The sequence below is a fragment of the Diabrotica virgifera genome, chromosome 1 (genome assembly GCF_917563875.1).
Source record: "Diabrotica virgifera virgifera chromosome 1, PGI_DIABVI_V3a".
In the NCBI taxonomy this organism is placed as follows: domain Eukaryota; kingdom Metazoa; phylum Arthropoda; class Insecta; order Coleoptera; family Chrysomelidae; genus Diabrotica; species Diabrotica virgifera.
Genome location: NC_065443.1, coordinates 278,665,767 through 278,683,754, shown reverse-complemented (window position 1 = coordinate 278,683,754; position 17,988 = coordinate 278,665,767). Strand labels below are relative to the sequence as shown.

At 33.9% G+C, this 17,988-nt stretch overlaps 1 protein-coding gene across 3 annotated transcripts in view; it reads right to left on the bottom strand.

Moving 5' to 3' along the window:
• The window catches only part of LOC114333885 (cytochrome P450 9e2), a 33,246-nt gene extending 16,408 nt beyond the window's left edge, over positions 1-16,838 (bottom strand). The window contains exons 1-3 of one of the 3 annotated variants that reach the window (XM_028283883.2): positions 16,671-16,838; positions 5,951-6,174; positions 5,583-5,746 (exon numbers count right to left, since the gene is read on the bottom strand). In XM_028283883.2, the coding sequence (XP_028139684.1) occupies positions 5,583-5,746; positions 5,951-6,156 (370 nt within the window). In that variant the 5' untranslated portion in view covers positions 6,157-6,174; positions 16,671-16,838. Of the gene's footprint in view, positions 1-5,582; positions 5,747-5,950; positions 6,175-9,621; positions 9,769-10,358; positions 10,376-16,670 lie in introns of those variants that run through there. The other 2 variants (XM_028283881.2, XM_050642032.1) reach the window with 2 other exon arrangements.
• Positions 16,839-17,988: the final 1,150 nt, after the last annotated feature.

The window sequence follows — 17,988 nt, the reverse complement described above, 5'->3', positions numbered from 1 at the left end:
TGAAAATAACCAGTTTAAAGAGCTAAAACCAAGTACGTATTTTTTGCTCAATAATTACTACATGTCTAAGCCAAAAATGAATGTTTTGCTTCCTCCCCTAACGAGCCACAATGGCTGCAGCGGTTTAATACTTAAGGCTGCAATACTCAACACTCCTATTTCAGGAAAGAAAGCAGATAGAGGGTCGCTTCTGGCGGCATATTTAATTTTTAATTAATTGCTGAAAGATGGGTTATACCAGTATTTATAAACTCACCCCCTCTAACCCCTACCGTTATCATCGTTCCACGGATTTCACAAAGCGTGAAAATAATCAGTTTAAAAACTTAAAACCAAGTGGGTATTTTTTTCTAATTAACGGCTGCAGGTCTACGCCAAAAACCAATTTTTTGCTTCATCCCCTAACGAGAAACAATGGCTACTGCGGTTTAATTCTTAAGCTACAATACCCAACACTCCTATTTCAAGAACGAAAGCAGATTGAGCGACCCTCTATCTGCTTTCGTTACTGAAATAGGAGAATTGAGTGATGTAGCTTAAGTATTCAACCGAAGTAGCCATTTTTACTGGTTAGGGGATGAAGAGATAAAATCAAATTTGGCGTAGACCTGCAGCAGTTGCTTAGGAAAAAAATACCCACTGGGTCTTAGATTTTTAAACTGGTAATTTTCACTTTCTGTGAAATCCGTTGAGCGATGATAATGGTAGGGGTTGGACGGGATGAGTTTGTAAATTCTGGTATACCCAATCTTTCAGCAATTAATTAGCAATAAAATATACCGCCGAAAGCTACTCTCTATCTACTTTCTTTCCAGAAATATGAATGTTGGCTCTTTTAACTTAATATTAAGCTAGAATTGCCACCTGTTTCTCTGAAGGGGTTGAAGCTATAAATTTGTAATTTGCGTAATAAATAAGCAATTAATTAATAATAAAATAGGCCGCCAGAAGCGACGCTCTATCTGTTTTCGTTACTGAAACAGGAGAATTGAGTGTTGTAGTATTCAACCGCATTAGCCATTGTTGCTCGTTAGGGGATGAAGCAATAAAATCGTTTTTGGTGTAGACCTGCAGCAGTTGCTTAGGAAAAAAATACCCACTTGGTCATAGGTTTTTAAACTAGTAATTTTGACTTTCTGCGAAATCCGGGGAATGAGAACAACGGTGGGGGTTGGAGGGGGTGTGTTTGCAAATTGTTGTATACCATATCTTTCAGAAATTAATTAGCAATAAAATATGCCGCTGGAAACGACCCTCTATCTGTTTTCGTTCCTGAAATAGGAGTGTTGGGTATTGTAGCATAAGGATCAAACCGCAGTAGCCATTGTTTCTCGATAGGGGATGAAGCAAAAAATTGGTTTTTGGCGTAGACCTGCAGCTGTTAATTAGAAAAAAATACCCACTTGGTTTTAAGTTTTTAAACTGATTATTTTCACTCTTTGTGAAATCCGTGGAACGATGATAACGGTAGGGGTTGGAGGGGGTGAATTTGTAAATTCTGGTATACCCCATCTTTCAGCAATTAATTAAAAATTAAATATGCCGCCAGAAACGACCCTCTATCTGCTTTCTTTCCTGAAATAGGAGTGTTGAGTATTGTAGCCTTAAGTATTAAACCGCAGTAGCCATTGTGGCTCGTTAGGGGAGGAAGCAAAAAGTTCATTTTTGGCTTAGACCTGTAGGAATGAATAAGCAAAAAATACGTACTTGGTTTTAGCTCTTTAAACTGGTTATTTTCACTTTTTGTGGATTCCGGGGAATGATGATATCGGTAGGGGTTGAAGGGGGTGAGTTTGTAAATTCTTGTAAACTCAATCTTTCAGCAATTAATTAGCAATAAAATAGGCCACTGGAAGCAACTCTCTATCTACTTTCGTTCCGGATATTTGTATGTTGGCCTTTCTAGCTTAATATTAAGCTGGAATGGCCACCTGTTTCTCTGAAGGGGATGAAGCAATAAATTTTTGTTTTGCGTAATAAATTAGCAATTAATTAGCAATAAAATAGGCCACCGGAAGCAACTCTCTATCTACTTTCGTTCCGGATATATGAATGTTGGCCTTTCTAGCTTAATATTAAGCTGGAATGGCCACCTGTTTCTCTGAAGGGGATGAAGCAATAAATTTTTAATTTGCGTAATAAATTAGCAATAAAATAGCAAAAAAATATGGGGTGTGTTTCATGGCTCCCTTATGAAATGGTCTTTCTAGCTTAATAGACATGTCCATGATTGCTAGATTGAATTTTGAAGCAGTGCCCCACAGCTGTATTCCGTACGTCCAAATTGACTGGAGTATGGCATTGTATGCTAGTAATTTATTTCTCAACGACAACTGGGATAACATTCCGAGCAACCAATAGTATTTTCTATATATGGTATCAAGATGTTTTCTTTTTTTTTTCATATATGAATTTTCCAAGTGAGTCTCTTGTCCATATGTAGGCCTAAGTACTTTACAGTATCTACCGTTGGAAGGAGAGCATTGTTGAGTGATATTTGAGGAGAATCACTATGACATTTAGCGAATACTACGTGGTTTGATTTGGATTTGTAAAGTTTTATCTTCCATTTCTTAGTCCATTTCTGGACTTTATTGAGGTTTTCTTGGAGTTGGTCTGCTGCAACAACTGAATCTGAATGTATCGCCTTTATTGCGGTATCGTCTGCAAATGTGGCTGTATATACTTTATTGTCCGTAGGCAAATCACAGGTAAATAGTAGATACAGGATCGGCCCAAGAACGCTACCTTGAGGAACGCCTGCCTTTATGAGATGTAGACCGGTTATCTCGTCTTCATATTTTACCTGGAAATATCTTTCTTTTAGATATGAGCATAGTATGTCATACACGTTCTGGTGTAGGTCCCTTTTTAGTTTATAGAGTAGTCCCTGATGCCACACCTTGTCAAAAGCTTGACTCACATCGATGAATGCAGTTGAGCAATATTGGTTACTTTCAAAAGAGTCTTAGATTAATTCTACCAGTCGATGGATCTGTTCAATTGTTGAATGTTTGACTCTAAATCCAAATTGGTGTATCGGTAGAAGTTCTTTTTCTGAAATAATTTTCATTAGTCTCTTAGCTAGTAATTTTTCCATAATTTTCGACATGACAGGCAGTAGACTTATTGGTCGGTATGAAGTTGTTTCGTGTTGAGGTTTACCAGGTTTAGGGATTAGTATTATTTGCGCTACCTTCCATTGCGCAGGAAAATATTTGAGTCTAATGACGTTGTTAGTAAGGTAGGTTAACAAAAGTATTCCTTTTCGGTGGTAGTTCTTTCATAATTTTTCCAGTGATTAGGTCGTGTCCTGGAGCTTTTTTAGAGTCTCGCTCTGTTTTTATAACGCACCGTACCTCATTTGGTATAATATGTTGTATTTGCTCATCTGATGGTATTTGTGCATCAAGAAACGCTATAATTTCGTCATCTGTATCTTCTCTTGTTGAGAGCGATTTGAAAACTGTTTCAAGATGTGTAGCGAAAATTTCTGCTTTCTTTTTATTTGTTTTTGCCCAACTTCCATCAGGTTTCCTTATCGGTGGAATATGTTCTTTGGGTTGCTTTAATTTTTTAGTTGTTTTCCATAAGCTGTAATTTGTATCCTTTGTTTACGTTAGGTTTTCGACATAGTTTTGGAAGCTCTCATTTTTAATGCTTGATAGGTAGTCTTTTAAACACGTATCGCTGCCCTGTTATAGTTGGTTTTATCTGCAGGGTGTCTTGTGTTTTGCCAGATCTTTCTCAAGTGGCGCTTTTCTTTAATCTTCTCCCTTATACTAGGAGGACAGTGACTTCTGTTTTGGGTTATGTTCTGACCAATGGTGGAGGTGATTCCCACGAGGCATACTGTATTAATTCTGTAAATTGTACCTGATTTTCCCATTCTTGGTGTGTTTTTAAGGATATATTGAGGTTTACTTCATTTTCTAAAATTTCTCTAAATAGATTCCAGCTGGTAGCTTGATTATGGAGAGTAAGTGGGTTTGGTTTTTCTTGGATATTTGTATGAATCGTAGCTATTATTGGTGTATGATCTGAGGCAATATCACAATTAGGTTCGATGGTTAGATAATTGTTGGAGAAGCCTTTGGCCACAAAGAAGTCAAGGCAATCTGGGTATTTCTGAGGGTCTGTAGGCCAGTAGTTTGGTGTATAGGTGGATAGATGATTTAGGTGTAGTTCTTCAATGACTTATGCAGTATTCTTCCTCTTCCTGGAGCTGTTAGACGAGATCCCCAGCTAGTGTGTTTAGCGTTATAGTCGCCTCCTGCTAGGAATCTGTTGCCGTTATTTCTAAATAATTCTGTAAACACTTCTTTGTTAGCTCGATAGTTTGGTGGGCAATACACCGCTGTTATTGTAATTGGTCCATTCCAATCCTCTATTACTACGCTGGTTGCCTGTATGTCATTTTTTTCTACTTTATTAAGGAAATAGTATTTAAGTCCATTTCGAATTAATACTGCCGCCCCAGCTCTGGCTAATCGATCTACATCGGGATGGACTGTATTTTAAACTTCAAAGTTTGGAATTTTGAAACTAGTTTTTGAGGTAAGGTGTGTTTCAGAGACTAACAGTATGGCAAATTTGTTAGTTACTAGGAATACTTCTATTTCGTGTTTGTGTTGCTTTATGCCATTTGCGTTCCATAGTGCAATAGTAAGTAGCTTAGCCAGTACACTTATTTGTGATGGCCTGTTTTAGCCCTTCTCTAAGTTCTTTGATGCTATCCAATTGGTCATAATTCCTTTGAGATCTTCGGTCCATCGCGTTGGGGTCTTCCTACATTTCGCTTGTTTGCCAGTGGTCTATACTCAAGCAATTTTGTTGCCTGTCGTGTTTCATTCTTGCAACATGTCACACCCATCTTGATTTTTGCCTTGCAATATGTGTCACTCCTATCTTGATTTTTGCCTTGCAAAATGTTTGATGGAATAGAATAATACATAATATTACAAAAACAAATATCTAAATACTGAAAGCAAAGTCAAAATATTTAAGACAACAATAAGACTTATTATAACATATGTGGCAGAAACAAGATCAGGCATAAAGAGAACGTAGAAATGATAAGAACAGCTGAAATGAGAACACTAAGAAGTATACAAGGCAAAACTCTACGTGACAGAATAAGAAGTGGAGACATCAGACAAAACTGTGGAATACAGGACATAGGAAGGTAGATCAGACAGAGACGAAGATATTGGAGCAAACATATAAAGGGAATGGAGGACAGCAGACTCGTTAAAAGCGCAAAAAACGAATAACCCATTAGGTAAAAGACCACGGGTAGACCACTAAAATGATGGCGAGAATGCTGGACCTCATCAGTCCGGGAAAGACTTGATGGCAATGAACAGGCAGTAGCCTACTAGCATGATCGATCATGCTGGAGAGAAGAAGAAGAAGAAGAAGAAGCATATGTTTGATAGTATCTTTCAATACGGTTTGTCTTCGAACTTCCTCATTTCTGAGTAGGTATATGTCTTACCCGAATTTTTAATATAACCCACAGTATATGAGAAATTATTTAAAAAATTTAAGGTATTAACCAATAAATTTTTCAAAATGTTTACCTCTAAGCGCCACTAAATTTTTTGTCCATAGTGGATCGGAGTTTTCCGATACTTGATTGGTATGATCCATAAAGTGGTCAAAACTTTTGACGGTAATATCTTTCAATAGTTCGGGGTCTTTGATTAACATCATCGGCTTCAAAAGTTGATATGTCCCAATATACCTAAAATATAAATAATACTTTATTAGTTTTTCGTGAAGATATTAAGTTGCCAAAAATAATTATAATATTAATTTGCTAACTAGGTTTACAATATAAGTAAATTACACTACAAAATTAAAATCATTTTGTTTTAACATTGGTTTCTGATGTAAATGTTGTAATGGTATGAAACAGTTTTATAGTAGGCACACATGTTTAACTAACCTAGATTTAGGAAATTTGTTATATCCTATCACAGTCATTTCAGCAAAACTTGTCTTCTTGGAGAACAGAATGTAAATGTTTTTAAATATATAATTGATATCCGCCTGCTCTACATTTAAATCTTTCCAATAATGCCACCGTTTTCTCACGAAGAAGCATAGTGCAACAGCGAGACCTGCTACCACCAATACTACCGTCAGAAGCATTATGGCGTCAGTGGACAGCTAGAATAAAATAGCACAAATTAGAAACCTATAAAAATTTTATAATATAAAGATACGCCTTCATGTAATTTCAAAACAATATATTATGTACCTACAATGAGTATTATGTATGGAACGCCTCAATTATGTCGAAAACGGAATATAGCCCAGTAAATGAACGGGAAATACAGCGATACCGTGTAATTTTCAGGGGCAACTCCGAATTGCATGAAAATTTGGATTTAGGTTCTACTTACCCTCCACTTCAAAGTTGAATTTGTGCCGTTGGTTGCTTTTACTTGGGGGGTGACAGTCACCCCTTCTCGGGGGGTGAAAAAACATACCATCAAGATAAATTGCCCGTAAATGGATAAATTGACTGATTATAAGCAACTTTCCTTCTACAGAAGTTTTTATGTAAGTCAATACTTTTCGAGTTATTTGCGATTGAAAATGTTTATTTTTCGACCAAAAAACTACGTTTTCAGTCGGTTTTTCGGAAATAACTCAAAAAGTGTGTAAATATTTGATCGAAAAAATATTTTTAGTAAAAATGTAGCTTAGAAAACAACGAAAAGAGCTGTGTATTCGTAAAGTCTATAGATCCAGCAAAAGCAAATTTGGAGCTCATAAAAAATACATTTTTATTCGTCCAATTAAAAACTGAATATTTCATCGTGAAATAACCAAAAAATTAAGCAATTTTTGGGAAAAACCCGTTTAAACTTTTTTAAAAGTTATAAAAAAGCTTTATTCCTGTTGTTTACAAAAGATTCTAGCATTAAAAATAAGCGAGTTACGCTTAAAGTAAAGTTTACCACCTTTTTTTTGGTAAAAAAATCATAAAAATCTCCCCGTGTTTAGCTCCCCAAATGAAATTAGTCGCTACCGCTTTACAAACAATTTACTTTAGTTATCTATTTTTTATATTATCTGTCAGTTTCGCCGGTTTAAAGTGTTTATTTTTGAAAGGGTTATAGTTGAAAGGGCTTGAACGAGTCACTAAACACGAGTGTATGCAAACTTTGAATAGCCATATCTTAACCAATTTTTGACTTACAGAAAAAAAATGAAACTAGCATATTTACAACAGCAAATCCTACATTTTTTACTCTTTGAGATTTTTCGTGTCACTAATACTTTTTAAGTTATTTTGGAAAAAGGAATTTTTTTCAAATTTTTTAGAAAATTTTGTTTTAATATAAAACTAAATTTTTTCATAAATAAACACTTCAAACTGGTCAAACTTACAGATAATATAAATAATATACATACGTTTAGGGTAAAGCGGTAACGATTAATTTTATTTATATTTATTTCCTAACTAGAGGAAGATTTTCACATTTTTTTTTACCAAAAAAAAGGGGCCAACCTTTTTTCAGAGTAACTCGTTTATTGTTGACTATAGAAACTTTTGAAAAAAATGAAAATAAAAATAAAAATAACAATAAAGTTTTTCCCAAAAGTTTCTTAATTTTTCGGTGAACGATGAAATATTCGATTTGGAATTAGACGAATAAGAACGTATTTTTCATGTGCTACAACTTTGCTTTTACTCAGTTTATAGACTTTACTGATACACCATTTTTTTAGATTTTCTATAAGCTACACTTTTTCTAAGGATATTTTTTCGATAAATATTCATTTTTTGAGTTATTTTCAAAAAACCGTCTGAAAACGTAGTTTTTTGGTCGAAAAATAAACATTTTCAATCGCAAATAGCTGGAAAAGTATCGACTTACAAAAAATTTCTATAGAACAGAAGTTGCTTAGAATTAGTCAATTTATCCATTTCCGGACTTACTTTAAACGCTTTTTTTTTCAACCACGAGAAGGGGTGAATGTCACACACCAAGTACAAGAAACCAACGGCATAAATTCAACTTTGAAGTGGAGGGTAAGTAGAACATAAAGCCAAATTTTCATGCAATTCGGAGTTACCCCTGAAATTTACACTCCAAAACGGTCATTTATTGGGCTAATAAAAGATTTTTATAAATATTGGTGTGATGTGACCGATAGTATTTGGATATTTCTTATTCCAACTGGAACACCCTATATATTTATTATGTTTTGAAGTTCTGAAGACCTTGTATTGTCCTTCTTCTTAACGTGCTCTATCATGTTTCCTTGACTTAATGGAGATTAACATGGCGAAACTTTCTCTGTCTCGAGCCTTTCCTAAATAGTTGCTCTGATTTCTTTATTCCTCTCCACTCCCTGATATTTTTCAACCAATTTCTACCAATTCCTCTGCGTTCTTCGATTTTACTCATCATAATAAATTGAAGTATAAAAAATCCACGAGGAAAATATAATTCCTGAAGAAAGTTGAAGAATATTATATCGGTCTCCCCTTACTACGTTTTCAAAATAGGACATCTTTCTAAATTTGATGTTATCAAGCAGCTCGCGAACAGCATTTGCTCTCTTAAGGACTGTCACATTTGTCAGCATAGCCCTCCATGGTATTTTTAGTGTACGTCTGTGCAACTACATTTCAAATGCCTCCAAACGATTAATAGTGGATATTTTTAATGTCCATGCTTCGAAACCGTATAAGCGGACTGACCAGATGTAACATTTAACCATGCGCTTTCGAATTTGAAGTAACAAGTTATCATTACAGAAGAATAACCTCATTTTTAAACATGTGCAGGATACCTTGATGTATACCCTCTACATAAATTCCATAATTTCGGTCATGATAGGACGCATTCAACTTTTATTAAAATGAAACCTGCCTTTAAACTGATAATCTGCAGCAAACATATAGCTCTAGAGTTTTCAACTTTCCAGATACCTAGCTGGAGAAATCTGGATTTTGATCAGTGGCGGTTTCTCCATAAGTGCACATGTGCACGTGAACCCCCAAAATTATTTTCACACCAACATTCATATATGTAATATTCATCATTCTATAAATAACATTTTAATCTAACTATACAGTAATTGAAATTCGAAATAACAGATCCAAGGAGTTTATAAGTATCTAATAGGTAACATTTAATTATTTTTATTCTATTTCAAAGGAGAAAGTTCACGGATGCGAGGTCTTAGACAGAACCCCGCGTTCACCGCTCTCACAGTGGTTCCTATACCAATGACTTTTCATACGACTCACCACCCACCCCGCTACCCGCTATAGCCCACAAGTTTAGATGGCCACAGGATCACAAGTTGGATGTGATCTTATGGCATGATCTTTGGTGTTTTCAACGTGCACGGCACACGTATGTTTAAATTTTGCTTTCATGAAGTTCGAATTTCGGAACTATATTAAGAATGGAAGGATTTGTGGACGTAAATGTTAGCGTGGAATATTTAAAATCAATTAAATTTTCTTCAATATATTTAGAAGAAAAATTAAAAATGCCGAAACCAAATTTGTTAATTAAGAATGTACCAAAGTGCAAACGTCGGGATTATAAATGATTATTTAAAATGGAGATTTGTGTAAAAACTTACAAATTGTGTAGGTGTGAAGCACATATTTGGAGAAGAGAAAGCATAATGAATAAAATAGAAGATACGATTTTAACTATCCAGTTGGAATCCAGATTGGAATTCTCCAATTATGTACTTGTTACGATGCCAGTGACAACTGCAGAAACAGAACGATGTCTCTCTGCATTGAAACGTATCAAAACTTTCCTTAGAATAGCTATGGGCCAGGATCGATTAACTGCACCTGCAATGTTTTCAATAAAAAAAAAATGATTCAAGAAATTACAAATTTTACTGAATTTGTTTGTGAATAATTTATCTAAAAAATAACAGGCGACTGACTTTCGTTACAAAACTTGCTTGTAACATTTAAACACTAAATTATAATTTTAAGTCAATAAAATACATTATTTATTGTAATTTTTAATAAGGTCCTTTGATTTTTACAATTTGAAGACACTCAAAAACCTTTACCTACGGAAATAGGGTCTCAAGGTCTTTTTATATGTTAACATTATGTGTGCACCCCCAATATTTTACACCAGGCGCCGCCACTGATTTTGATTGTAGCCACTAAAAATCGGCTAGAGGCCCTAGAATCGTGGATTCACAGAAGAATGATATGGACAATATGGGGGAAAACCTATCAAACTATGAAGTCTGACTAATGGCTAATACTATTCGGAAAGTGTTAGTAACAACCGTAAAATATTGGAAAAGTTTATCTAGATCACATTATTCTAAATAACTATACCTACTAAATTCACAATAAAAACCAACCAAGACACGTTGAATGTTACGAGGAGCACTCGCGAATCCTTTAAACTTACTCAGGATTGAAAAATATTCGTCAAAATAATTACTAATGACAGGAAGACAGGACACGGTACATTAAGAAGAATATCGATTAAATTTGGAAACTTTGCACTGTCCAATTACAGATAGACTGGTTAAACTTATAGTCCATGTGGTGAGCCCGCTCTCGTCTGAAAAACATTTCTAATTCGGATTCTCTGCGGATTCATATTCAAAAATGTCCCCTTTAAACAAATCTGAAGGGTGCCGGACGGAATTTTTGGGGAGAAATTGTTTTTTTTTTAACAAATACATCTTCTTCTTCTTCTTCTTCTTCTTTTATATAGACAGTACTGCCTGTTTTTCTTCAACGGTGCCTTTCATTCTGCCCCTAAGTTGTCATTCCATCTTTTCCTTGGGCGTCCTATACTTCTCCTGCCTAACGGTGACTTGTCCCTGGCTATTCTTACTATCCTTGATTCAGACATCCTGCTTATGTGCTCATTCCACTCTTCTTTTCTGTTCTTTACCCAGGTATTTATATTGTCTACTCCACATATGCGTCTGATTTCCTCACTTCTTACCCTATCCTGTAGTCCTTTTCCAGCAATCCTTCTTAAGATCTTCATTTCGTTGGTTTCCAGATGTCTTCGTGTTTTGCTTGTATCTGGTCTTGTTTCGGCCGTGTAAGTCATAACTGGCCTAATAACTGACTTATATATTCGGGCCTTTGTTTCCAATCTTAGGTGTTTGTTTTTCCAAATTGTGTCGTTTAGGCATCCGGCCGTTCTACTGGCTTTAATTATTTGGTCTTTTACCTCTTCTTCGATATTGTTGTCGGCTGATAGATTAATTCCCAGATATTTGAAAGTCATTACTTGTTGTATAATTTGATTGTCTAACTCCAATTTGCATTTTATTGGTTCTTTGGCAATTACTAAGCTTTTTGTTTTTTGGACTGATATTTTCATATTCATTTCTTTTGCGTTAATGTTGAACTCGTGCAATAATCTTTGTAGGTCGTCTTCGCACTCTGCTACTAACACGGTGTCATCAGCGTAACAGAGTATTTTTATCTCTCTATTGCCCATTTTGTACCCTCTTTTTTTCTTCACTTGTTTTATTATTGCATCCAATATTAAGTTAAACAGTAGAGGGCTTAGTGAATCTCCTTGCCGGATTCCTGTGTTTGTTTCTGTGGGTTCTGTTATTATTCTATTGACTTTCATCTCTATTTTATTTCTTACATATATGTTTTCTATCAGTTTTATGATATCCAGTGGTAAATTTTTCTCATATAGAAGGTGTATCACATCTTTTAATTAGATTCTATCAAACGCTTTCTCTAGGTCTATAAAACAGAAAAAGGCTGGTTTGTTATATTCTAATGATTTCTCCGCTATTTGCCTTATCACAAAAACTGCATCGTTGCATGATCTTCCACTTCTAAATCCTTGTTGTTCTTCCGATATATTTATGCACGCCATTATTTTCTCCATAAGTATTTTTGTTGTGAGTTTCAGTATAGTGCTCAGTAAATTTATCCCTCTATAGTTACTGGGGTCTGCCTTATCACCTTTCTTAAATAACGCTATCATTTGAGTGGTTCTCCATTCTTGTGGAGTTCTTCCTGTGTTTATTATTTTACTTATAAGGATATTCAGTTCTTTGTGAAGTCTATCTCCTCCGTACTTTAAAAGTTCATTAGCTACTCCATCTTTCCCAGGAGCTTTTCGATTTTTCATCTTTTTTAAGGCGTTCTTTATATCTTCCTCTTTAATTTCTGTTTTCTCATCCGATTCTAATCGTGGTGTTTCCAGTTCTTTGTGATTAGCTGTTTGATAAAGGTTTTTTAGGTAAGTTGTCCATGTATTTGTATCAATATGTTTTACTTCTATCAATTCCTTCATCTCTGCTCTTTGACCTCTTATCATTTTCTACATTTCCCTTTGCATCCCATAAAAGTCGTGCTCCATCTCTTTTGAAAATGCTTCCCAATGTTCTGTTTTCTTCCTTCTTACTATTGAGTTTAATTCATTTCGTACTCTTTTATATTCTTCATATGTTTGTCTCGTTCTTTTGGACTTGTATTCTTGGTAGATTTTCTTTTTTTCTTGGCATTTTATTTTTATTTCTTCACAGAACCATGGAGTTCTCCTTTTCTTTCGTATATGTTTACTTATCTTACGTTCTCCAAGTGCTTCCGTTGCTGCCATTTTGAAATTATCTCTGATCTTCCTCCAACTTTCTTCTATGTCTTCATCCGGTGTAATGTAGTTTTCATTCAGTACTTTTTGCAATCTTCTCTGGTATAGATCTCGTGATGACAAGTCTCGTAGCTGTTCTACCTTTATTCTTGTCTTACATTCAACAGGGTCTTCTTTCCTGTTTCTTTGTAGCTCTATTCTGATTTTTCCAAGTACTAGGTTGTGATCGCTTCCAATATTAGCTGCACTTAAACATCGTATGTCTAGTACTTGAGAGTGGTGGATGTTTCTGTTTGTCCATATATAATCAATAACGGATCTGTGTCCTCTTGTATTTTGGAATGTATATTTTTGTTGATCTTTGTGTCTGAAGAACGTATTGTTTATTCGAAATTCGTTCTGAGAGCAAAAGTTAATAAGTAGTTCCCCATTTTCATTTTTGTTGTCTTCATTGAATCGTTACTTTATTCCTGGTATAATTATGTTACCGACTCTTGCGTTCATGTCTCCTAAAATGTATATTATCTCATTGGCTGGTATTTCGTCGACTGTTTGTTGAAGCTCGTTATAAAAGTGGACTCTGTCGACTTCAGGTTTGCAGTTTTCTGGGCTATAAACTCCTATGATATTTATTTTTTGCTTCTCTAATTTGATCTTAGTAACTACGATTCTTTCTGATATATATTGACATTCATATATGTTATCTGCCCATTTTTTGTGTATCATTAAGGCCACGCCTTCTTTGGCTCTCATATTTTTTGGTACACCACTATAGATCAAGAAGTATTCCCCAAGCCACATCTGTCTTTTTCCTTTCTTTTTTGTTTCCTGGATCGCGCATATCTCTATCTTATTTTCTCTCAGTTCCTTTTCTATCTCCTGGTCTCTGTTGTTCAATGATTTTATATTCCATGTTGCAATTCTGAGTATATTTTTCCTATTCTTTGTCCTGATTCTCGCCGTTTTTGTCATCTGTGTATCCGTCCTGTTCCGAGGCATCCCGTTGGTTCTTTGAGCATTGCTTCATTTTACGATAGGTAGGTTGCTAACCTCGCCTATTAACCCTCCACTTTTATCCGGGCTTGGGACCGGCTGTGATGACTACCAAGCTACTCGATGCACCTGATAGTTATCCCAGGCAGTGTTGTATCCCAACAAATACATAAGATCACCTTTTATTGCTCCAAAAAATATATTTTTAAATTTTTTGGGTCATTCTAAATAAGAAAGGTATCTTGTGATTTTTCTCAAAAATTGACAGTTTTCGAGTTATAGGCGATTTAAAATCTAAAAAATGCTAAAATACGCATTTTTGAGGCTTAAAAACTCATATTTCAATTAGTATTTTTAAGGGTACCAATAACTTGTGTTAAAGTTTAAACATTCCTTTTCAAGATTCCGAAGAGTGATCGGGTCTAACTTCAATTTAGACCGTAGTTTTTTAATTGTTATTTATGCATGTCCATCCAATTCTTTTGCCGATGCGGCGCGATCTATTTAAAAAATCTCTTTTCTATATTCTTTGTGACATTCTAAATAAAATAGGTTTCTTGACATTTTTCTCAAAAGTTACTGTGTAATTTTAAAGTTATAAGCGATTTAAAATGCGAAAATGTGTTTTTTTGCCATTTTTGAAACTTTTGAGAAAAATGTCAAATAATTTATTTTATTTAGAATGTCCCAAAGAATCTAGAAAAAATATTTTTCGGAGGAAAATAGGAGATTTTTGAAAATAGTGCGCGTCGCACCGACAAAATAACCGGATGGACACGCATAATTAACAATTAAAAAACTACGGTCTAAATTGAAGTTAGACCCGATCACTCTTCGGAATCTTGAAAAGGAATATTTAGGCTTTAATCCAAGTTATTGGCACCCTTAAAAATACTAATTTAAATATGAGTTTTTAAGCCTCTAAAATGCGTATTTTCGCATTTTTTAGATTTTAAATCGCCTATAACTCGAAAACTGTCAATTTTTGAGAAAAATCACTTTCTTGTTTAGAATGACCCAAAAACCTAAAAATATATTTTTTGGAGCAATAAAAGGTGATCTGATGTATTTGTTTATAAAAATTGTTTAAACAATTTCTGCCCAAAAATTCCGTCCGGCACCCTTCAGATTTGTTTAAAGGGGACATTTTTGAATACGAATCCGCAGAGAATCCGAATTAGAAATGTTTTTCAGACGGGAGCGTTCTCACCACATGGACTAGTAAGATAATTGATTATCTACTACCAAAATTTCAACAATACATTATCTGTGTAATTACTATCTATAGAAATAAAAATAACATTGTAATTTTCCAGTTATTGTTAGGTATATATTTATTTATACCTTCATAAATTTAGTAATAAGAGTTAAAGTATGATAGGCATAAGTTTCATACATCTTGTGCAATCCTGTGTACTAATATGTAAATGTAAAATCATAAATTCTCACAATAAAACACTGAAAAACGTTCGTTTTCTATACTTCTACAAAATTTATTACAACTATGTTATTACTACAACTGTTTCGGCAAAGTGCCTTTCTCAAGTGATATATTTTACAATGTGTTTGCCTTTTTAAGTCTTTAACTGAAGAGGTTGAGGAGTGGGGAGCTGTTTGTCTCGAGTTGGTCATTCAGAATTATATCTGTATTTTTCATTTTATTAATTTCCATTGATTCTAAAAGTGATAGCTTAAAGCCTTTATTTTGAATATGTAGAATTTGAAACTCTTCATTGAAAGAATGATTATGATCTAGAAGGTGAAGTGCGTATGTAGAAGTGTCTGTTTTTCTATTGTTGAAAGCCCTTTTGTGTTCTGCTATCCGTTTGTCAAAAGTTCTGCCAATTTGACCGATGTAAGTTTTCGGACAGTCACCACAAGTTAGTTTGTACACACCACTCTGTAGTTGCTTTCTTTTTCGGCTTTTATTGTTTTTAATATGTTTGCTTAAGTTGTTGTTAGTTCTGAAAGCTGGTGTTATCCCTTTCTTTTTTATGTATCTGGCTATTTTTGTTGTTATTTTGCCAGTATATGTGAGAGAGCAGAAGGTACTTGGTTCTTTCTGTGGTGGTGGATACACTAATTTCAAGGCTTTCTTATGGAGTTTTTGGTTTAAAATGTTGTTAACTGTTTGTTCGTTATAGCCATTGTTTACTGCTATTTGTCTAATGATATTTAGTTCTGTCTCGAAGTTATTTTTTGTCATAGGAATTTCTGTCAGTCTATGTATCATGCTATGGTAGGCCGCTAATTTGTGTTGTGTAGGATGGGATGATGAATTGTGTATAGTTGTGTCAGTATGGGTAGGTTTATGATATACGGAGAACTCATGTTTGTTGTTTAGTCTGGTAATCGTTACATCTAGAAAGTTTATGGAATTATTCTGTTCTGTTTCTATTGTGAACTCAATATTACTATGAAGTGAATTAATGTATGATAGAAATTGGTCAAGTTGTCTGTTAGTTCCTGTAAAGCAGACTAGTATGTCATCCACGTATCTCCACCAATATAAGAGATGTTTAAATACGGGGTGTTTAGAAATTGTTGTTTCAAGTTGGTTTATAAATATATCTGATAGTAATGGGCTTAGAGGATTACCCATAATAAGTCCTGCACTGTTGTTTGTGTAAATTTGATTATTGAATTCAAAATAGTCTTGATTTATGCAAATTTCAAGAAGGTGTAAAATTTCAGATGCAATGATCGGATTTGTACTATTATGTTCTAAAAGGTTTTTAACTAAAACAAAAGTTTCTGTCGGAGGAACACTAGGAAAAAGATTTTTTACGTCAAATGAAATTAGTCTGGAGTTGTTGGGCAATTGAAAATGTTGTATTTTATTAACTAGTTCTAGTGTATTTTTTACGGCGAATTTAGGTGAAAATTTAGTGTATTAGAAGTAGTAGTGTGGAAGTATAGAAAACAAACGTTTTTCAGTGTTTTATTGTGAGATAAAATGAACATCCATCAAGTAACGGTCGAATCCATGAATTATTTAAAATCATAAATATTTGCAATAAATATTTATATGCCAAATTTGCGTTGTGTGTACATATTTGCTAATATTATTCATACCTCTAAAACTAAAAATATTCCAAATAACTTTTCGGCAGAATTCACTCAAAACATGTCACTTGTATTGAATTAATATTCTTCACAACAATGATTCCATATTTTATCTATAATAGATTACTATCTTCTATCTTATACAACATTATACGTAACAACTCAAAAGTTATGATAATAACAGACTGGCGACTATCATCATTTTAACATCAAGGTGGTTAGCCTGTTGACCTCCAAAAGTCAGATGAGTAACAAAGGGAAATTTACTATATTTATTATTTTATCATATTTATAATATTTATAATTATTAATAACTGTAAGGATATTATTTTTTTTTATTAATACTATTGAAAATAGCTAGAAACCGTAAGTGCTCATCAATATAGAGTCGAAAATAAAACAAACTAAAAAGACTTCTTGTATCTTTACCCCTTTTCAGGCAACATAGAGCTCTAAAAATCAGAAGAATCATTTATAGACCAGGGCGCATCTGTAAAAATATTAGTACATTTGGACGTTGAGAGGTGACTCATATTTTTTGCAGAAATTGCTTGGAAACAACTCATATAATAATAATTGAGTTGTCCTCCCACTCAAAAAGGTCCGGAACATTGTTTAAATAATCAAAATATCAAAAAATGAAGGAAAAATTCGATTTTTTTCTTCGTTTTTTGATTATAACTTTAAAGTATTCATTTCCGAGAAAAGATACACTGACATAAAAGTTCGGTAATTAAATTTCTTACAATACAGCAGTGGTTAAATTTTTTTACAATTGTCACCCTTGTTGCAAAATAGCAATAATTGCAAAAAAATCATTAAAAAACAAGTATTCGCATTTTACTTGTTTCAACCATGTATGCTACACCTAGGACTTATATATTTCACCCAGAGAAACTTCATGATATAATAAATCAATACTGTAAATTTCGTTGAGATCGGTTTAATAAATTTTGCAAAATAAATTTTGCAATCCAACTTTTGCAAAAAAAAATGCATTTTTTTAAAATGTTGCAGGACTGAATATAAAGCAGACAGCAAGTTGAATTTTTTTACATATAAGAATATTGTACCTTTCATTTTTGCAATTTTCAAAATTAAAATCGGTTAACTACCACGGCATCAGGATTTTTTTAAAACACTAATTTTTGGTGCTACGCGCAGGACAGCGGATACGTTTGCTCTGATTGGGCATTCCAATGACCTTCGATAAATAATGATTGATAAATTTTAATTTTTAGTACATTTCGATGTAAATAAATAAATTTGTTATTGCAAAATAAAAACACATACTCTGTCCTTTGAAATAATACTTTTTTTGCATAAA